This window comes from Anguilla anguilla, chromosome 8, assembly GCF_013347855.1.
Source record: "Anguilla anguilla isolate fAngAng1 chromosome 8, fAngAng1.pri, whole genome shotgun sequence".
Lineage (NCBI taxonomy): Eukaryota > Metazoa > Chordata > Actinopteri > Anguilliformes > Anguillidae > Anguilla > Anguilla anguilla.
The window spans coordinates 26,158,792-26,180,776 of NC_049208.1; the positions used below are offsets into that span (position 1 = coordinate 26,158,792).

The following is a 21,985-nucleotide window of genomic DNA, read 5'->3' on the forward strand; positions in this document are numbered from 1 at the left end:
ATCTTTGGGCAAAATCGTCTCCCTATTTAGACCTGCCTGGTGAACCCAGGATGCTAGCCTTTCCTGAGAATGTCCTCTTAAGGCTGAAAAGGAAGAACAGAGGAATGTAGGGTTTTACACCTGGTGCCCCTTAAGATAAGGGGGGTTGGAGAAGTAAATCCAATAAAGTACCAATACAAGCGGGCAGGTGCAGACAGGCCTCTTATCTGTTAACGGTGTTTATCATCCTGTAGGGAGGGACAATAAGGAACAGAGTGGGATGGACAGATTGACAGACGGGTGGGGGGAGAGAGGGATGCTGTGACGCACAGACAGACACACAGACGGACGAGAGGGTGTGGGACATACTCTGCCTTTTGAGATCCTGCGGAGCAGACTTGTGAAATGAAAGGCGGGGGGGGGGGGGGAGTGTTTCTGATTGTCACGATAAAATGTTAGAACAGGATGCATCTGTGACAGGAGCGAGGGGCGGAGAGAGAGAGAGGGCAAGCGAGGGAGGGAGATGACTCAAAATAAACTAAATGGAAAACCATGTTTTTATCAAGGTTTACCTTCAAAACAGACCGCCACGCTGTAGTCAAGGTCCCACATCAGTCTGAGAGAGGGAGTGTGAGTAAGGGGAACAGAGAGAATGGAGGGAATGGGGGAGGAAGGGAGGAATGAGGAAGTCCCCCTGGAGTGTTGTTGGCCGTATTCTCATGGATTTGAAGATTTGAAAGAAATGTTTAATGTTTAGTAGCCTATATATTATCAGTCTGTTTGTGTGTGTGTGTACGTGCGTGTGTATGTTTTTTTTGTTCTTTGTCTCTCTCTGAAGGCCAATGTTACTTTCTCCTTTCATTTATCACCTCCCTTCTCCTCTGTTTCTCTGTCATCTGTTCTCCAGACTCTCTTCTTTCTCTCCTTCATTTTTTTGCATTATACAATACATGAACATGTGACCTGCAGTATTATATGAAGCAACTGTGTGTACACTAGTGTGTTTGGGATGTGACCACTGTAGGTGGATAAGATTAGGTGAATCATGCAGCATTACATTCGCTCGATGTTATCTGTTTTCCATAATTAAGTTCTTGATTGTGCATGAGTGACGGTATGGAAGGCTGCCACACAAAACTATTTGTCTTTCCCCAGTATCCTATTAACCAGTCTCTATCTCTCTCTCTCTCTCCCTCCCTCCCTCTCACTCACACACACGCACGCGCACACACACACACACACGCATACATGCACTCTCACACACACACACACACAAGCATGCACGCATGTATGCACAGCAGGTCTTTTGAGATGTCTGATATTTGTGTCTTTAGTCTGCTAGTTCCTGAGCAGAACTCTTGGTCAATAAAATACTTGATAGGAGAAAGAGAGATTGGAGATGGTGTGGAAATAGAATGAGACAGAGACAGACAGAATGTAAGAGCGAGAGAGAAAATGTGGGTGAGAGAGGCAGATAGGCAGGGACAAGCTGTGAGAAAGCTGTTCTGTATGACTGCTTGAGCTGGGAGATGTAGAGATACTGCATACGCTCCATTGGCTGTGCCAATAAAGCTTTTTTGCATCAAACCCAAATGTAGATTAGAGGGAGAGCAGTGGTTTGAACTGGGGATGAGAGGGAGGGGGAATGCAGCTGTAGGAGGGGTTACAGAGAGAGAGGGAAATGGGGCATAGGAGAGAGGGAGAGAGCGATAAGCTGAGTGCTACTGCATGCGTTCTCCTGGTCGTGTTGCCGGCATGGTTCAGAGAGGTGGAGAAGAATGAGAAACATTCCAGATATTTTCCAGAGCTCTGGACTCAACTGCTTTTAGCAGGCTATGGATGTGATAGGAGAGAGAGAGAGAGAGAGAGAGAGAGAGAGAGCTACAGACTGGGAGGGTTGGATGAAAGGAAGATTCTGCGATTGATGAGATGAGAGAGTGGGGTGAATAGAAACGAGGGACACAAATGAATGAAAGGGAAGCACAAATGTGGTGGTGGAACAGGGGGAGAAAGCGGAAAACTAAGGCAAGCAGGCCAGTACTGTTCTGAGGCAATGATTGGAAAGACTAAATGAAAGCAAAATGGACGAACATCGTGTGACAGGATTGTATGCCAAGTACATACTAACATATAAACACACAAATACATAACCATAATACCCACCACCCCCCCCCCCCCTCTCCACACACACACACACTCACACAGAGGACAGGGCGGAGCAGGTCATGACTGGGGCTCATTGTTGTTGAGGCCAACTGACTTCCTGTTTGAGACGAGAGAGACACCCATCTCCATAACACAGCTGTGGCTGAAACGCACACACTCTAACACACAATCGTGCACACATACACAAACACTCTGCTCTGCCATAAGGACACACACACACATACACCCACACACACACACGTACACAAACACTCTCTCATAAGTGTGCACGCATGCACACAGACACTAACGTATGCAAACACGGTCACTAGCACACACATGCAAACACTGCAAAACAGTGATTACACATAGCATGACCCCTTGGCCCTCTTCTGTTTGTTTTTCGTTTATTTAAAAAACTTTTTTCCCTTTTTTGCCAAACCCTCCCACTTTCTCCTTGGGTAAAATTGTATCATCAGTAAACTTAAGGTCAGGTTCCCAGTTTTACTCCCAAGATGAACAGATAGCGATAAGCTGAACAGAGTCGGCACCAACATGAAGTACCATTCAGATTTAATGGCGGTACGTTTTTGGCCTTCTGCTTTCCTCTGTGTGTTCAGTGGCCTGAAGGCGAATCATTTGTGCATTAAATATAAATGTTACTTTATGTTGGTGCTCTTTTCCTTTCTCCTGCTCAGTTTGCTTTTTAGCGTGGATTCGGAACCCCTGAATAAGAGTTTAGGGGAGTGAAGCATGGTGTTTACATTTCCAGTCAGCAGTAAACACAGTCTAAGCCGTCCAAACAGACTGTGGATTTCTGTCCTCTCTGCAGGCGACGAATGAGCGCGGAGCTTCATGTTTTGGACTCTGAAGCTCTCCTCCCTTCCTCTCGTTACGCCATCATCAACAGTGCCTCCGTTTCCTTTCTTCCCCCATCCTTCCTCCATAGCGCTCCATCCATCACTCTTTCTTCCTGTGCGTTTTCTCCTTCCCCCGGGCTCTGAGCGGCGGCGTCCCCCCGCCCGTGCCGCAGCGCGGTGAGGGAGGTTTGGCGACTCTGTGGCCGGGAAGCGCTGAGGTCGCTGGCGAGTCACGGGGTCCGTTGGCAGTACTGGGGCTGTTAGGAGCAGCTGTGCTGTGTGGCCCAGTGTGGATTATCTGCCTCAGTCCCATTGGGTCTGAATATGGGATTCAGGCTGCCCTGCAGTAGATGGCAGAAACAAACTGTGACATTTCCTGCTGCCAGTGCTACGGTGATGTGCACACTGTCTTTTCTCTGATTTACTCCATGCTCTTTAACTCCTTTCCCTCACTCCTCTCTCGACCGTGCCCCTCTTTTGTTCTCTCCTTGCCCTTTCAGTCCCTCCCTTTTTCCTCTCCGTCCCTTCTCTCATCTGTCCTATTATTCCTTTCCGTTTCTTTCATCTCCCTCTCTTTTTTTACTGTGCGTAGCTGGTTTGTAATTGAACTGTGAATAATTTTGGGTTTGTTTTTGATGTGTTGACAGCCTAAATGTATGATCCAATATGACATTAGATCATGGAAAATAACACTCTCTGTCTCTCTTTCTCTCTCTCTCTCTCCCTCCCTCTCTCTCTCCCTCTCTCTCTCTCTCTCTCTCCCCCCACTCTGCCAGGGTCTGGAGCGGGAGCAGGTGGACTGTATACAGCCCAAGCTCCAGCAGGTTAATGCTGTGGGTCAGGGTTTGATACAGAGTGCAGCCAAACACACGGACACACAGGCACTTGAACATGACCTGGAAACCACCAACCTGCGCTGGAACTCCCTCAACAAAAGGGTGTGTGTGTGTCTGTGTGTCTGTGTGTGTGTGTGTGTGTGTGTGTGAGAGGGAGAGAGAGAGACTTTAACTCTGTATCCTTGTCCTTCTCTCACTTATTAACTGTCCTTTGTGTGCACAGGTGGCAGAGCGCATTGCACAGCTACAGGAAGCCCTATTGCATTGTGGGAAGTTCCAGGATGCACTGGAGCCCTTGTTGAGCTGGCTGAGTGACACAGAAGAGCTGATAGCCAATCAGAAGCCTCCGTCAGCTGAATACAGAGTGGTCAAGGCTCAGATACAGGAGCAAAAGGTGAGGGGTGTTAAGATGGCTGAAGGGAAAGACTGTGTGGGTGTATAGTGACCAGTTCCAGCCAGTACTGTGTAGTTCAGGACTGATGACCAGGTGACCCCTCTCTGAGACGTTTCTGGGTGTAATGGTGACCCCTCTCTGAGGAGTTTCAGGGTGTCATGGTGACCCCTCTCTAAAGCGTTTCAGGGTGTCATGGCGACCCCTCTCTGAAGTGTTTCGGGGGGTAATGGTGTCCTCTCCCCCCAGTTGCTCCAGCGGCTGCTGGATGACCGGCGCGGGACGGTGCAGATGATTCGGGGGGAGGGCGAGCGCATCGCCGCCGCCGCTGAGCCGCAGGACAGAGACAAGATCCGCAGGCAGCTGGAGAGCCTGGGGGAGAGATGGACTGAGCTGCTGGATAAAGCCAGCGCAAGGTAGGCGCACACGCACACACACACTGGAGCTCACACACACACACACACTGGAGCTCACGCACACACACACTGGAGCTCACACACACACACACACTGGAGCTCACGCACACACACACTGGAGCTCGCACACACAGACACACACACACACTGGAGCTCACACACACACACACACACACACACACTGGAGCTCATACACACAGACACACACACACACTGCTCTATGAGACAGGAGTCTCACACACACACACACACACACACACACACACACACACACACACACACTGCTCTATGAGACAGGAGTCACACACACTGGAGCTCACACACACACACACACACACACTGGAGCTCACACACACACACACTGGAGCTCATACACACACACACTGGAGCTCGCACACACAGACACACACACACACTCTGCTCTATGAGACAGGAGTCACACACACACACACACACTGCTCTATGAGACAGGAGTCACACACACGCACACACAGACACAGCTCTATTAGACAGGAGTCACACACACACACACTGCTGTATGAGAGAGGAGTCACACACACACACACACACACTGCTCTATGAGACAGGAGTCACACACACGCACTGTTCTATAAGTCAGGAACACACACTCACAGTGTAACTGTGCCCCACAGGCAGAGCCAGCTGGAGGAGCTGCAGGTCCTGGCTCTACAGTTCCACGAGGCCGTGGAGCCTCTGGGGGAGTGGCTGAGCGCCACAGAGAGACGCCTCAGCTCTGCGGAGCCCATGGGCACCCAGACCGCCAAGATCACCCAGCAGATCGCCCGCCACAAGGTACTGTGTGACTGGAGTGTAATGACCCACAGGGTACTGTGTGACTGGAGTGTAATGACCCACAAGGTACTGTGTGACTGGAGTGTAATGACCCACAAGGTACTGTGTGACTGGAGTATAATGACCCACAGGGTACTGTGTGACTGGAGTATAATGACCCACAAGGTACTGTGTGACTGGAGCATAATGACCCACAGGGTACTGTGTGACTGGAGCATAATGACCCACAAGGTACTGTGTGACTGGAGTGTAATGACCCACAAGGTACTGTGTGACTGGAGTGTAATGACCCACAAGGTACTGTGTGACTGGAGTGTAATGACCCACAAGGTACTGTGTGACTGGAGTATAATGACCCACAAGGTACTGTGTGACTGGAGTGTAATGACCCACAAGGTACTGTGTGACTGGAGTGTAATGACGCACAGGGTACTGTGTGACTGGAGTGTAATGACCCACAAGGTACTGTGTGACTGGAGTGTAATGACCCACAAGGTACTTCGTTAGTAATTGTCATTACTAATAAGTATTAAAAGTCTATTTTCACACATAAAGGCAAAATCACACAAAAATAATGTAATGTGCTGGCTAATGAAACTGTGAAAAATAATTCTGAGGAGCAGCACAGCTTTAATTTCCTGCGCTGCAGCTAAACTGGGCTGGAGGCAGATGACTCAGTACTCCTGGGTAGTGTGAATACCACGCCACGCAGATATGACATTATGAAACGCCGAATGATCGCTCTAAGGGTTCGGTGAGCGTGCGTGTGTATGTGTGTGTGCATGTGTGTGTGTGTGTGTTTGTGTATGTGTAACTTTATGTGTGAGTATGTGTGTATGTGTGTGTGTGTGTGCGCATGTGTGTGTGTTTGTGTATGTGTGACTTTGTGTTCGTACATGTGTGTGTGTGCGTGCGCGCGTGTGCGTGTGTGTTTGTGTATGTGTGACTTTATGTGTGCGTACGTGTGTATGTGTGTGTGCGCGCGTGTGCGTACGTGTGTTTCTGTATGTGTGTGTTTTTGTGTGTATACATGTGTGCCAGAGCTGGCATGGTGGTTTCACAGGGCTGACCTCAGGGGAAGGCAGTGGAGGATATCCAGTGATTCTTGGCTCGATAGCCGGTTCTTTACGGTTAGCAGCATGTGAATCCCAGAGTTGTGCAGCCCCAGGTCCCTGGCAGCCTCACAGCAGAAATCAGAGATGGGGAAAAAGCACAGACACTGGGCCCCGTTCACACCACCACCCCCTGCTCATCCACCCCTGCCATTGTGATCCAGTCTCCTTTTCCCTCCCATTTATGCATTACTATGTTTCGTTTACTTTATTTATGGAGAATGTGTATCATTGTCCGTTTGGTTTGTTTTACTTGAGGCACTGTGAAGATCAGATTATTTTGTCTTGCTGTTCCTTTAGATCCATGTTATGATTTGTTTTGTTATTATTCATGGTTTGTCATGTTTTGCCATCTGCATGATTTTTCATTTTTTGTCTGTTTTCTTTTTCCCCTTCCCGCAATCTTCTTTTTATCTTTTTATCTCTCCCCTTCTGTACATCTCTGTCTGTTCCCTTCCCCCTCTCCCTTCCTCTCCTCCCATTCCCTCTCTCCCAAATCCATCACTCCCCGTGGTGCCCCCCAGGCCCTTCAAGAGGAGGTGTCCTCTCGGGGGGCGGAGGTGGAGCGCCTGGAGGCTCTAGGCCAGTCGCTGTCCCCGCTCAGTTGCGCGGCGGACCGCGATTGGCTGGGGGATCGCGTGGGGGCGGTTCGGGGCGGGCACTCGGAGCTGCGTGACTGGTGCGAGAGGCGGGCGGCCATGCTGGAGCAGGCCCTGGCCAACGCCCAGCTGTTCGGGGAGGAAGAGGTGGAGGTCCTCAACTGGCTGGCAGAGGTGGCACAGAGACTGGCAGAGGTGTCAGTCCAGAGCTACCAGCCTGACCAGCTCACCCAGCAGCACAAACACACACTGGTACGAGACTGAGGGGGGCGGAGCCTAGAGTGAGGTGTGGGGGTATGAGACTGAAGGGGCGGAGCCTAGAGTGAGGCGTGGGGGTATGAGACTGAAGGGGGCGGAGCCTAGAGTGAGGTAGGGGGGTATGAGACTGAAGGGGGGCTAGAGCCTGGAGTGGGGTGTGGGGAGAGAGAGCAAAGGGGGGTGGGAGGAAAGCAGTGTGGAGAATGACACCGAAGCGTTGGGTGGAGTTGGAAGCAGGATATTGCCAAGCTTGGTTGATGCAGCTGGGAGGTGGTAAACAAGCATGGGAGACAGAGAAGATAGGGAGGGCTATGGCTTGAAGGAAGTGGGCAGGTAAAATGGCAGGATGAGAATTGCAGTCAGAGGAGACAGTGGTGGGATCTCCATGGTGTCTGAAGCACCAGATGAATGGGTGCTATCATATGGGGACGTTTTTAAATGTGTGTAAGGTCCTCAGCTTGTACACAGTCAGTGGTTTTCCCTCGTGTATGAGCACGTTAAAACTTCCTGTTTCTTCACCTGCAGTCGCTGAACGAGGAGATTGTGAGCAGGAAGAAGACGGTGGACCAAGCCATCAAGAACGGTCAAGCCCTGTTGAAACAGACAACAGGTAATACGATTCCTCTCCTCTCATTGGTGTCTCTTCCCATTTCACTGTAAGCAGAGGCTGAACCTGATCCGGGGTCAGTGTTACAAAGGCCATGTTGGTCCACAAGTGAATGGTGTTGATAACCTCACTCCTGGTCTAACTCAGTAGTGGCATCTATTCTGATGGCCTTACATTCTGTACCAGCTGACTCCTGACATCTTGCACTGATGTTCCCTGTGCATTACCTGCTGTTCTCTGTGCTGTATCACCTGTGCTGTGCTTACCTGTGCCGCCTGCGTTGTCTGCGCTCAGGTGAGGAGGTGCTGCTGATCCAGGAGAAGCTGGACGGGATAAAGAGCCGTTACGCGGAGATGACCGCTGGCAGCAGCAAGGCCCTGAGGACCCTGGAGCAGGCCCTGCAGCTCGCCACGCGATTCGCCACCGCCCACGAAGACCTCAACCAATGGCTGGACAGTGTGGAGGCGGAGCTTAACAATGGAGAGCCTGACACCACGCCGGCCTATCAGGACAGACAAAAGGTGTGTATGCCTGAGTGGGTGCATGTGTGCATCAGGAGCAGCAGCACGTATCAGGTTGGTGTGGAGGGAATTTGGAGAGAACTTATAGAGATTGTGCATGTGTTTCTCCCTAAAGGAACTGAAGTGTGTGTCTGCGGAGAAGCGCCTGGTTCTGGACACGGTGAATGAGGTGGGCAGTGCCCTGCTCGACCTGGTGCCCTGGCGTGCCCGCGAAGGCCTGGATCGCCTCGTTGCCGATGCCAACCAGCGCTACCGTCAGGCTGATGAAACCATCACTCAGCGTGTGCAGTTAGTGCAGGCTGCCATCCAGAGGTCACAACAGGTACTGCATTGTAAACACACTTGCAGCGCTCAGAAACTGTTGAAGCAGTTTTCTGCAAGAAAAAAGTGTTTGCCTTCTGCCTCTCATGCAGTGCTGTTTTATGATTTTGTTTTTCAATCTTAAGACTTTACTGAAGCCAAATCGTAAACTCAAAGCTATCTTCACACGCCACAAAATGCAGAAATGACAAAAATATCTAACCAAAATCCATCAATAAATACAAACTACTCCAACCCTTTTCCTTTTAGCCTTAAAAGTTATGTGTATTTTCACATTTAAAAAATGATGACAGCAACAAGAGAACCATGTAGGATTGGATATGTGTGAAAAAAGGGTTGCATAGTTTGACGGTTATGTTAGACATTGTGTGCCTATTTAGAAGGACGTTTAAAGGCCACATCAGAGAGTTTTGGGGGTGAGATGGAAACGAGTCACACCCATACTGAGGTTGCAGAGTGGAAGTCCACCCAGCAGTCAGCAGAGCGCTGAAGGAGCCGGCCGCTTGTCTCTCCCTGTGCCAGTACGAGGAGGCGGTGGACGCGGAGCTGGCCTGGGTGGGGGAGACCGAGAGGAAGCTGGGCTCCCTGGGGCCCCTCAGCCTGGAGCCCGACGTGACCGTGGCTCAGCTGCAGGTGCAGAGGGCCTTCAACATCGACATCATCCGCCACAAAGACACCGTCGACCAGCTGCTCAAAACCCGCGACGACATCCTGGAGACCTGCAGCGACCAGCAGAGGGAATCCCTGAAGGTGAGGCACGGGGCCTACAGGCTAGCAGAGGGAATCCCTGAAGGTGAGGCACGGGGCCTACAGGCTAGCAGAGGGAATCCCTGAAGGTGAGACACAGGGCCTGCAGGCTAGTGGAGGGAATCAGCCAATGATTTTACTGCAGTCAGTTAAATCAGTCACTGTTTACTGACTGCTCTCTTCCCAGCAGAGCAGTATATAGGAGAGATGTGTTAGCAGTAGGCCTGGTGGCTGTGCCTGTGCTGTTTCCCGGTTTGGGGGAGCCTGTGTCTGACTGTGCCGATGCCGCAGGTGAAGACGGATTCGCTGAGCGCCCGCTACGAGGCGGTCAGCCAGAGCCACTCGGAGCGCTTCTCGGCCCTGGAGCAGGCCCAGGTGCTGGTGGCCCGCTTCTGGGAGACGTACGAGGAGCTGGAGCCCTGGCTGGGCGAAACCGAGGCCCTGATCACCCAGCTGCCCCCTCCCGCCATCGACACGGAGGCCCTGAGGCAGCAGCAGGACCAGATGAGGGTAAGGGGGGGGAGGCGTGCCTCACGCTGGCCGGTAGAAGCACTCTGTTACACCATTTAACCAGCTTACACCATGAATATGCCTTCCTGTACGCACGCTCTTTGTAAACTGCCATACAGTAGGTACACTTTAATGGTTAGAAAATGGTGAGTATGTATATGCAAATATAAATCATAACTCTTCTTCCTTGATGACTGATGAACTCACCTTTCACTCCTTCCTCTTTCCTTTTCATCCCTTTTCTTGTTCCCTTGTTTCTCTCTTTGTTTGAACAACTTTTTTTCTCCATGTCTCCCCCACCTCCTCCACTCTTTCCTCCTCGCTGTGTCCTGCGCTCTCCTCTCTTCCTCCCTGCTCCCTTTCCGTCTCCCCCCCTCGCAGCTCCTGAGAGAGTCCATCGCGGAGCACAAGCCCCACATCGACAAGCTGGTGAAGATCGGCCCCCAGATGGCCGAGCTGAGCGCCCAGGAGGGGGCGACGGTGAGGCAGCGCTACAGCGAGGCCGAGAAGCGCTACCTGGCCATCAAGGAGGACGTGAAAGGCCGCGCCTCCGCGCTGGACGAGGCCGTCTCGCAGTCCGCACAGGTACGCCCGTAACCCGGCGATACCCCCCCCCCCCCCCCCCCCCCCCCCACCTGTCCGTCTGACTGCAGCCCCGCCCAGAGACTCCCACCAAGCCGTAGCGCAGACTCACCCTTACACTCTGTGTGTCCGCTGTGGAGTTCCGTGGTAGCCTGGCCGTACTCGAAGTGCGCTGTCAGACACGTTCTCAGCAGCCGTCAGTCACATGTACGCGCGTATGTGTCCCCTGGTCAGTGCGCTGGATTATAGCTGCAGGCAAGCACTGACTTTTCCCCTCTCACGCATTTGCAATGTCAGTCCATATCACATGTTGTATAACATTATCCAGATTATACGACTTGACATATTTTAAATTATTTTAATCCATGCCACCACCAGAAGCTTCGGAGTAATGAGTGATTTGGAGAGACTTACTGGATTTATTTGTTGTATCTGTCTTTATTGGGGCCACAGGCTTACTGCAGATAATGGTGACTCCATTAGGAAATAAACTCAGGACATGTACACATCTCACACCTCAGTAACACCGCCCACAGTAGTGTGAGTGTGACCGTGGAGTGTTGCTGCTTGCTGGCGTGTTTGCATGCGATTGATCTAACACATTGTGTTGTCTCTCCACCCCCCCCCCCCCAACCTAACTGTACCCTGCCCTTCATCCCTTTCTCCTCTGACTCCTTCACCTCCCTCGCTCTCTTCCACCCACCGCTCCTCCCTCAACAATCCTTCCTTCGCTGCATCTCTCCTTCCCCTCCTCCCTCATCGTGTCTCCTTACACCTGCTGCCCACTCCATCCCTCCGCTCCGTCACACCCTCCCTTCCTCCCTCCCTCCATCCCTTCCCCTCTGCCCTGCCTGCTTCATCCCTCCATCGTTCCACCCCTCCGCTCACTCATTGTGGATGTGCTGTGTGCCGCCATTTCCCCCATCACCACCGCTCACTGCGACTCACCCAGCTGGTAGAGGTAAGAAGCTGCAGCTCGTTGACTGGGACACCAACTGACAAATCGACTGCCTTGCTGTATGACTGACATACTGACGCACTGAGAGACTGAACTGCAGACTGGCCAGCTTATAAAGTATCTACTCATCGATAGGGGCCACTAGGTCACGATAGCCCCTTTGTCAAGCGCCTTCTCAAACAATGAACCCAATTGCACTACATCAATAATCTAATTTGATAATTGCCACTAATTAAGCACGGCGATGTTTGCAAGCGATACTAACTTGTTAAATTCAGTTCTTACTACCGTGTAAATGCTGCAGTATTTTTAAATGTTGTACAAGACTTTAAGCAGAATCAGGTGTCTTGGGTGCTGGGCTAAAACTAAAATTTGCAGCCACACCTGCCCTTTTCGGGCAAGATTGGACACCCCTGCTTTGTATGGATGCCTTTTTGTTTTTACTGTGTTGGTACTCAGTCCTGGTCCTGGGGAGCCACAGAGTCTGCTGGATTTCGTTTTTTTCCTTAAGATCAGTGACTGATTCAGACCTAAGAAACCAGGTGGCCTGAGTTTAACTGTGTGATCAACTGCTTTAACTGATCAGCTGCTGTGCTACTCCAGTTCTGAGTAACAAAGCCAGAGGACCAGTGGCTCAAAGACATGCTTTACATAGCATTTACACTTCCATCCATGTTCACTTCCCTTCCTGACTCCCCCAGTATTAGATCAAGTATTTGATTTTATAATTGTCTCTAGAAACTCAATTGTGCAATTGGTCACTTGACTGTGCGTTGGAGTGCCGATGGGGACCCCTTGAATTTAACCATTAAAATACAAGTTTAAATCCCTGCAGGTTATGTGGTAGCGACAAACTGGTGGCCATGTCGATAACATAGGCGTTATCAACACCAACAATCAACCGAATGGTTTGGTTGACAGTGACAGTCAATGGCAGGCTGATGGACTTAAGGTCTGACTGACAGCAATGTTTTTGTCCTAACTGTTGTAAGTGCGGTAGAATCGTCGTTATTTTAGTTGCGGCTCCTTGCATGTCCTGTGTGCTCACCCAGAACTAACTTTATACATGTTATAGATGGTCTGCTTTTCCCATTTTCTTCCTGTTTAACGGGAAGAAACGTTTTCCTTTGCTTGTTGTTGAATACTTTTCACTCCTCTCCCTGTGATAATGTATACTTCCTGTTTGGAGCTGTACCTCACTCCTAGACCTGTAACACGTACTATCCACAGGAAGTACCATAGAATGTACTTCCTATTTGAGCCTGTACCTCTGTCTTCTCCCTTCTCAGTCCTGGGTAAAATGACTTCCTGTTTGAGATTTCAAACCTGCCTCCATCCCTCACTTCCATGGAATGCACTTCCTGTTGTTGAGCGTGTACGTGTCTCTGCAGTTCCATGATAAGATGGACCCCCTGCTGGAGACCCTGGAGGGGGCGGTGCAGCGGCTGAGGCAGCCCCCCCCGGTGGCGGCAGAGGTGGATAAGATCCGGGAGCAGCTGGCCGATCACCGCGCCACGGGCCTGGAGCTGGACAAACTGCTGCCCTCCTTCAGTGCCCTGTGCACCCGGGGCGAGGAGCTCATCACCCGCGCCCCCCACGATGACCCCGCCGCCCAGGGTGAGATACATACCACCCTCATCCTCCATTTCACATATACCCTCATCCTCCATTTTGCATATACACTGTCCTTTGTACGTATACGCCTTCCATTGTGCATATAGCCTGTTCTTTGTGCATATACACTACACTATATTCCATTTGGCACTTGTCCAGTTTTTTTATGCTTGCTATTGCATACACCTTGTTCCTTTTACATTATTGCACACACCCTGTCCTACATAATGTAGATGTCATTTTACCTTCTGTAGCCTGTTTTTTGTATATGTACTTTACTTGTGCATATATACTTTACTTGTGCATACATATGTGTATGTATACTATTCATATATATCTTATCAGTTGCATGCGCATGACACCCTCTGTAATGTCTTTGAGCCTGCGCTTGTTTAAGCAGTAGTCTCTCAGCCGTGACATAAACGCATGGCTGCGCAGTCGTGGTTGGCTGCCGCGGCAGAGCGCAGACGCGCAGCGCTGACTCTGCCGCTTGTCCCCCGTCCAGCCGTGCGCTCCCGGCTGCTCCGGCTGCGCTCGCTGTGGGACGAGATCCGCCAGCGCGCGGAGGAGCGCGAGGGCAAGCTGCAGGACGTCCTGGACCTGGCCGGAAAGTTCTGGGCCGACATGGGGGCGCTTCTGAGCACGCTCCGCGACTCGCAGGACATCGTGAAGGACCTGGAGGACCCGGGCGTCGACCCGTCACTCATCAAGCAGCAGATCGAGGCCGCTGAGGTGAGGGGGCGTGTCTGGGGAGGGAGAGAGAGAGAGGGGGGTCAAAGCTGGTACTGTTATAATGTAATACTGATGTATTTTTGGTGTCATTAGCTCCTCCAATACAAGTAATTTGTCTTGCTTAAGTGAAAGCCAGACAATTTTTCATGGGCAAGGGCAAGGAATAAATGCGACTTGTTTATTCAGCCTTAATTCATTGTTAAGTACAGAGCTTACATGGATTTTATGAAAACTGTGAAGTCCTTTTAGTCCTTGTGTCTCACATACTTTCTGGACGCCGCCTGCATTCCCCATAGCGACGCTGCTCTGTGATTGGTGACTCTGGTCTCTCCTCTGCTCTCTCCAGGCCATCAAGGCGGAGACGGACGGGCTGAGGGAGGAGCTGGAGTTCGTGCGCACGCTGGGCGCCGACCTCATCTTCGCCTGCGGGGAGACGGAGAAGCCCGAGGTGAAGAAGACCATCGACGAGGTGAGGGAGGAGCGAAGGCTGAGGCGTCGAGCGGCTCTGAGGAGGAGGAACGCGTCTGAGGCCCGCGCGGACTTCCTCTTCACCGCCTCTCTCCCTCTGTCCGCAGATGAATGCCGCGTGGGAAGGCCTGAACCGGACCTGGAGGGAGCGGATGGAGAGGCTCGACGAGGCCATGACCGCCTCCGTGCAGTACCAGGATGCCTTGCAGGTCCGTCTCCCAGAATGCAACGTTCCTCCATTGCTGAGTGTCTTAGAGTGCTGTTTGCAGGACTGATCCGAGTCTCTGTGTCTGGTCCTTCAGGGCATGTTCGACTACCTGGACAATGCCGTCATAAAGCTGTGTGACATGTCCACCGTGGGAACAGACCTCAGCACTGTCAAACAGCAGATCGAGGAGCTGAAGGTGCAGACCCCTCTGTCCTTTCGCTCTTTTTCTTCTCTCTGTTTTCAAGCTGTCAGTTTTTCCATTTGGTCAGCATTTTTTGTCATAGCGGACCAAAATGACAAAATACACCACCATTTCAATCCATTTCGTTGCTTGTTTAAATGCTACAGTGTGTACTGTATCTCTACAGGTTGTCTGTCAGGTTTTATTATGGTTTGAACCCCATCTTGTTCAGGGGGCGTGTCCCCCACTGACTCTCTCTTACCCCCTCTGTGAGCAGCTATTCAAGGTGGAGGTGTACCAGCAACAGATCGACATGGAAAAGCTCTGCCACCAGGGGGAGCTGCTGTTGAAGAAAGTGTCCGACCACACGGACCAAGACATGATCCAGGAGCCCCTCACCGAACTGAGACACCTGTGGGATAACCTGGGAGAAAAGATCACGCACAGACAGGTAAGCGCTCACCTGCGTGCAGACTCACAGCGGTTTTATGAGAGGGTTTTGTGCATGGGTATGCAAGCAATGTGTACAGAGTAACTACTCCAGTTCTCTCGTGAATAGTTATGTCAGTAAATGCTAATTGTGTGTATACATAGACAGGCATTTGCTGCCCTAGGTTGTGCGCTGCTTTATAGACAGGATCTTTATGTGTACTCAGTGGCTTGCAAGTGAAGTAGCTGTATGTGGATTAATGTTTGCGATCATCTGATTCGATGTAATGAGCATGACTGACTCATATTTTGTTTTTTTTCTCTTCCTCTCCATTCCCTTACTTCCTTTCTCTCTCTCTCCATCCCGATCTCCCTTTGTTTCTATCCCTCTCACTTTGTCTCTTTGATTCTCTTTTTCTCCTGTCCCTCTCTCTCTCCCTCTCTCTTGCTCTCTCTCCCCTCTCTCTCTCTCTCCCTTTCTCCCGCAGCACAAGCTGGAGGGTGCGCTCCTGGCCTTGGGTCAGTTCCAGCATGCCCTGTCAGAGCTGCAGTCCTGGCTTAGCCACACCCACACCACCCTGGACACCCAGCGGCCAATCAGCTCTGACCCCAAAGCCATCGAGATCGAGCTGGCAAAGCACCACGTACGACCCTCTTTCTCTCCCTCTACTTTTCGGTTACTCGTATTAGCACATGCAGATGAGTAGTCTGGTGTGGGAATTAAGGTTGGGAATGAGCAAATTGGTCATTTCACTGGTTGTTTTAAAAACCAGTAGTATGAGCCTTTCACTTGGATAATGTACAGGATACAAATGTAAATGTATATAGGACTTATAGTGTGAATAGGATAAAGGGTGTTATTTCACACAGGATAGCTTGCTGGATTTTTTCCAGAGCAGTGTTCATGCTGTCTCTGGTCACCGTTCCTGTCCTTTCCCCGGCTCCCCCAGGTGCTGAGGAATGACGTGCTCTCCCACCGCTCCACGGTGGAGACGGTGAACGGCGCCGGCTCTGAGCTGCTGGAGTCCAGCCCCGGGGACGAGGCCAGCCACCTCCGAGTGCAGCTGGACGAGCTGAACCGCAGCTGGGAGAGCCTCCTGCTCAAGACCGAGGAGCGGCAGAAGCTGCTGGAGGCCGCACTGCAGCAGGTACACAGCTGGGTGGAGGGGTGGAGCGATGCATGTCCATCAGGGCACCAAAGATTTATAAGCGTGTTTGCACCTCAGCAATGTTACGCAAGCAACAGTTACTGGTGGAGAAACACAACAATGAAAATGCAATAATGAAGCAGGCAATTAAAAATGGCTTATCAACATGGACTGAAAAGAACACACAGCAGGCTTCGAATTTTGGAAAGTGGTTGATCAGTGTAAATTGAAGAAGCTGAAATTGGGACTGGAGATTGTTCCAAGACCAGATGGCAAAAAGTCTTTTGTGCACAAATGAATCTGATGTGGAAACAAAAAGCTGGTTTTTCAGAAATTTTAAGTCAGTGTTCTATAACTGCTTTCATTTTCCAGTAGTGGTTGTTACATCAGCATCAGAATGTTTAGTTAAGCACATTCTAATCACATATTTGTGATCTCACACCTTAAAAGGTTAATGAATGGAGGAGTGGTGGAGGAGATGTACTGGAGTGTGGATGATGTGCGGAAGGAGTGTAACACTGTAATGTCTCTCCTTCTCTCCTCTCCTCCCCTCTTCCCCTCCTCTTTGTCCCTCCCTCCCTCCGTCCCTCCTCAGGCGGAGGGCTTCCACGGCGAGCTGGAGGAGTTTCTGCAGTGGCTGAGGCGCACCGAGAGCCAGCTGTCTGCAGCCAAGCCCACGGGCGGCCTGCCCGAGACGGCCAGAGAGCAGCTGCAGCAGCACACGGTAACACGCCTGCGCAGGCATGCGCTCTTACACATGCACACATACACACACATGCACACATACACACACATGCACATGCACACATACACACACATGCGCACATACTCACACATGCACATGCACACATACACACACATGCGCACATACACACAAATGCACACACGAACACGCACACACACACGCGCCCATACACAGACACGCACACTCACACATACACACACATGCACACATACACACACACACTCACACACACACACACACACACTCACAGGCCAGCGCGTGGATGAGGCTGTTTAAGCATACTCAGCCGGCCTCTCTCTGTCTGCTCGTGCGTGTTTGCAGGAGCTCCAGGCCCAGCTGGCCAAACGCACGGAGCAGTACCACCGCCTGCTGGACCAGGGCGAGACCATGCTCCTGTCCCGCGGGGAGGAGGGCGGGCCCGGCGCCACCCAGACCCAGCAGAACCTGGCCCTGCTGCAGAACAAGTGGGCCAGCCTCAACACGAAGATGGACGACAGGAGGGTGAGAGAACCACGCCCGCCCTTCTCCCTGGCCGCCGTCCCACTGCAGGCATCCGAAACCCGGCAGAACTGGAGCCGCAAACCAAACAGGCTGGCAGGGAACTTACTGGTGTTTCCTTCTGGAGTTACATTCACTTGAGGCCCCCCTGACCACAATCTGGGCGTTTTGGGAGGAGTCAAATTTACTCAGCAAGATTGTGGACAATACGATATATTTGAGAGCAGAAAGCAGAATCATTTCTGCTCAGCGGTGTGCTCAAACTACCCGGTTGGAATCACTAAAAAAAAAACACGTCTGAAAGTTTACTGTAGCCCTTGGTTGCTATTGACTGCCCTCTGTCCAGCCCTCGCTGTTCAATGCCAGCTGAGCCACAGAAGTGCTTACGCACTGCTGTAATATTTAAACACTGGCAGAGAAGGCCAAGGCGTGGTGGCATCGAGCGCAAGAGGGACGGCTGCTTCAAACTACTGTTATACTCCTGCGTTTATGCTTTCTGGCTAATCTTGTGCCAAACTGCGGACAACATATGCATATATCCCTGCAAAGGCAGCTTGGGTATTTTTCGTTTTTGTGTGTATTTGTGCCAGTAATAGAAAATACATTTCTTTGACTGTAGCCTGATTGGCTGTGACAGCTGGTGGGCGGTGCAGCAATACTCGCTTTGTCACGGGGATGGTCTTATTCAGCCCGAAAGGAACTTCAGTGGAAAAGCAGCAGGAAGTGGAAGCACAGGTGGAAAAGCCTGTGTCCTCACCTGTGTCTCTTCCCCCCAAAGTCTCCACTTTCCTCCGCAAGCTTCTCAGTCGCTTACTTCCTGTGTCTATCAGGAATTTGAGTGTGCAGTGCCTGTGTTCTAATCTTGCCTTCCCCCTTCCCCCCTCCCAGGCTAAGTTGGAAGAGGCGGTTGCCCTGGCGACAGGGTTCCAGTCCTCTCTGCAGGACACCATAAACTGGCTGACTCAGACAGAGCAGGCGCTCAACATGGCCCAGCCCCCGAGCCTCATCCTGGACACGGTCCTCTTCCAGATCGACGAGCACAAGGTGAGGGGGAGGGGGGTGCGGGGAGATTAGGGGAGATTAGAGGGTCTTCACGTGAAAGCATTTTGCTGTTTATCTCTGCCTATTCATCTGGGCTTAGACCGGTAATTTCAACAAAGCTGTTCGTGCAGTCCTGCTTAAAAAACCAAAAACCGCTTACAGTACCTTGCCCATCGTTAGTCATGTAATGCCTTGCCTGATGAGCTCTGCTCCATTCTTCCTCTCTCTCTCCCCCTCTCTCTGCTCATATTTTCTTTCTACTCCCTCCGTCCTTCCAAATTCCTCTGCACACTGCCCTTTTCCTCTCATGTTCTTCCTCACCCCGTCCTCCTCCTCCTCTCTCCGGTCCCAGGTGTTTGTGAACGAGGTGAACACCCACAGGGAGCAGGTTCTGGCCCTGGAGAAGGCGGGCGCACAGCTCCGCTTCGCCAGCCTCAAGCAGGACGTGGTTCTGATCAAGAACCTGCTGCTGAGCGTGCAGGCCCGCTGGGACAAGCTGGTGCAGAGGTCCCTGGACCGGGGCCGGCACCTGGACGAGGCCCGCAAGAGGGCCAAGCAGGTATGGCCAGAGGGCGACAAAAAGAAAGGCCACGCGCCACCTGATGGCGATGACCGTTATTACATTCGATAATTATCATTGGGGTATATCGTCCAGCCCTAGTCTCACACAGCAATGTGATCTGGCTCACCTTCTCTGTTTCTCTTTTCCTTTTTCCCCCCTCCCCCCTCCTGTCAATCTGCAGTTCCACGAGGCGTGGAGGAAACTGACAGACTGGCTGGAGGAGGCGGAGAGCCGGCTGGACTCGGAGCTGGAAATCTCCAACGAGCCGGACAAAATCAAAGTGCAGCTGGCCAAGCACAAGGTGGGAGACGCTTGGTCAAACTCAAACTGCAACTCAAAAACAAACTCAAGCCCTCATAACACTCACTGATATTACTGTACTCAGTATCTGAAACGGCTTTTGTATTTTGTATGTTGTTTGCTGTTCTCATTCACTGTGTGGACTGCATGTGTGAGCGCCTGGACTCTTATCGCTGTGCCCCTCGTCTCCGCCCCCGCAGGAGTTCCAGAAAGCTCTGGGCTCAAAGCAGCCGGTGTACGACACCACGGTCCGATCGGGACGAGCCATGAGGGACAAGGCCACCCTCCCGGCCGACACCCAGAAACTGGACAATTTGCTGGGGGAGGTCCGGGACAAGTGGGACACTGTGTGTGGGAAGAGTGTGGAGAGGTAAGGGGGAGGGGGGGAGCATGGCAAAGGGAGATGAGGTCAGTGGGGGGTGAAAGGAGAGATGAAGGCAGAGGGGCTATGAACATGAAAGGGGGTGGGGCCAGGGCGGGAGAGTGGTGCGGCACGTTAGTGTCTCTCAGGAGTGTGTAAGTTTCGCCGCTCGTGTGCCACAGGCAGCACAAGCTGGAGGAGGCGCTCCTGTTCTCAGGGCAGTTTGCAGAGGCCCTGCAGGCCCTGGTGGACTGGCTGTACCGGGTCGAGCCCCAGCTGTGCGAGGACCAGCCTGTCCACGGAGACCTGGACCTCGTGTCAAACCTAATGGACTCGCACAAGGTACTGGGAGCAGGGCGGGACCGGGGGCAGGGCGGGGCTGGGGGAAGTGCGGGGCTGAGGGCTGGTTGGGACTGGGGGCAGGGCGGGGCTCAAATGGAGGTGACTGTGATATGGAGATTGAGGGCTGGGATGAGAGTGGCAGATGTCGCCCAGGTAACCGCAGCGTTGTCGTCGTGGTTACGCAGGCCTTCCAGAAGGAGCTGGGTAAGAGGACCGGCAGCGTGCAGGCCCTGAAGCGCTCCGCCAGGGACCTGATGGAGACGGGCCGCGACGACACCGCCTGGGTGCGCGTGCAACTGCAGGAGCTCAGCAACCGCTGGGACACGGTCTGCGCCCTGTCCGTCACCAAGCAGACCCGCCTCCAGCAGGCTCTTAAACAGGTGAGGGGGCGGTCACAGAGTGCTGCTGCAAGGCAACAAATCCAATCGTGATCACTGGCATCACAGAGAGGTTAGCCGGTGAAAATCATTTGTTTATTTCAGGATGTCTGTGTTTTTCAAACAGTTTAGCTTAAGAACAAGGTTAGGATCTGAAATTTTAAATCTGAAAATCTGAATTTAATTTACTCAAGCAAACAGTAAATAACAAACATTTGTTCTGTGATTCTGTGAAAATGCTTGTAAAGACAAACCTGCAGGTAAATGTTGCCCCATCCCTGTACTTCTTGGTAATTTGTATTTGTCCTAATACTGTAGCTTTTTCTTCTGCTTAGTTGGCTTTGCAGATGTTAGGCCAGAATAGTGTTCACTGTTCTCGGCTAGAAATAGCTGTACAAAATAAGTATCGTACCTTACTGAACCTGTGTTTAGCAGTTGTCTACGACCATGAAATTGTCTACGACCAATTTTTTTGTACGTCGCTTTGGATAAAAGCGTCTGCCAAATGAATGTAATGTAATGTAATTGGTAAAGAGGACTGAAGGCATGATCAGTGAATGCATGTGGTATGCATATATATACATATTCAGATGTGACCTGTACGAAGCGTGTTTAACCTGTGGGGCGTGCGCTGCCCTCAGGCGGAGGAGTTCCGCGCCGCCGTGCAGATGCTGCTGGAGTGGCTGTCGGAGGCGGAGCAGACGCTGCGTTTCCGCGGCGTCCTGCCGGAGGAGGTGGAGACCCTGCAGGCCCTCCTCCACTCCCACCGGGAGTTCATGCAGACGGTGGAGGAGAAGCGGGTGGACGTGAACAAGGCCGCCGGCCTCGGGGAGGCCATCCTGGCGGTCTGCCACCCGGACTGCATCACCACCATCAAGCACTGGATCACCATCATCAGAGCGCGCTTCGAGGAGGTGAGGAGAGGCGGGGGGACAGGGGGAGGGACAAGGAGCAGAAGGGGAGGAGAAGGGGAGGAATGAGAAAGGGTGCGGGAGAGTAGCCTTGCCTATTGATTCACGATCGACCGAGAGTTTAATAATATTTGGTCTTTGAAACACAACCCCTCTGGCAGTAGTCAGATGTACTTTAGACTGAGAAGTGTGTTCCGTTGAAACAGGTGCTCACGTGGGCTAAGCAGCACGAGCAGCGTCTGGAGACAGCCCTCGCGGAGTTACTCAACAACGCAGCCCTATTGGAGGAGCTGTTGTCATGGCTGCAGTGGGCGGAGACTACCCTAGTGCAGCGTGACACGGAGCCCCTCCCCCAGGACATCCCTCAACTCAAAACGCTAATCACCGAGCATCAGGTGGGTGGAGCCGGCGTT

General features: G+C 51.9%; 1 protein-coding gene across 30 annotated transcripts in view; it reads left to right on the forward strand.

Annotated features, from left to right (window-relative positions):
* Positions 1–21,985, forward strand: part of macf1a (microtubule actin crosslinking factor 1a) — a 195,927-nt gene that overhangs the window by 159,966 nt on the left and 13,976 nt on the right. For 20 of the 30 annotated variants that reach the window (XM_035429155.1, XM_035429156.1, XM_035429157.1 and 17 more), the window contains 30 exons: positions 3,761–3,922; positions 4,044–4,214; positions 4,461–4,627; positions 5,281–5,440; positions 7,077–7,403; positions 7,935–8,019; positions 8,311–8,537; positions 8,653–8,859; positions 9,381–9,608; positions 9,897–10,115; positions 10,497–10,700; positions 11,650–11,658; positions 13,047–13,272; positions 13,775–14,001; positions 14,348–14,470; positions 14,577–14,678; positions 14,772–14,873; positions 15,136–15,309; positions 15,776–15,931; positions 16,238–16,435; positions 17,031–17,159; positions 17,502–17,681; positions 18,567–18,722; positions 19,072–19,278; positions 19,463–19,582; positions 19,782–19,951; positions 20,125–20,284; positions 20,470–20,664; positions 21,303–21,575; positions 21,779–21,967. In XM_035429155.1, the coding sequence (XP_035285046.1) occupies positions 3,761–3,922; positions 4,044–4,214; positions 4,461–4,627; positions 5,281–5,440; positions 7,077–7,403; positions 7,935–8,019; positions 8,311–8,537; positions 8,653–8,859; positions 9,381–9,608; positions 9,897–10,115; positions 10,497–10,700; positions 11,650–11,658; positions 13,047–13,272; positions 13,775–14,001; positions 14,348–14,470; positions 14,577–14,678; positions 14,772–14,873; positions 15,136–15,309; positions 15,776–15,931; positions 16,238–16,435; positions 17,031–17,159; positions 17,502–17,681; positions 18,567–18,722; positions 19,072–19,278; positions 19,463–19,582; positions 19,782–19,951; positions 20,125–20,284; positions 20,470–20,664; positions 21,303–21,575; positions 21,779–21,967 (5,253 nt within the window). The remainder of the gene's footprint in view (positions 1–3,760; positions 3,923–4,043; positions 4,215–4,460; positions 4,628–5,280; positions 5,441–7,076; positions 7,404–7,934; positions 8,020–8,310; positions 8,538–8,652; positions 8,860–9,380; positions 9,609–9,896; positions 10,116–10,496; positions 10,701–11,649; positions 11,659–13,046; positions 13,273–13,774; positions 14,002–14,347; positions 14,471–14,576; positions 14,679–14,771; positions 14,874–15,135; positions 15,310–15,775; positions 15,932–16,237; positions 16,436–17,030; positions 17,160–17,501; positions 17,682–18,566; positions 18,723–19,071; positions 19,279–19,462; positions 19,583–19,781; positions 19,952–20,124; positions 20,285–20,469; positions 20,665–21,302; positions 21,576–21,778; positions 21,968–21,985) is intronic. The other 10 variants (XM_035429166.1, XM_035429170.1, XM_035429168.1 and 7 more) reach the window with 3 other exon arrangements.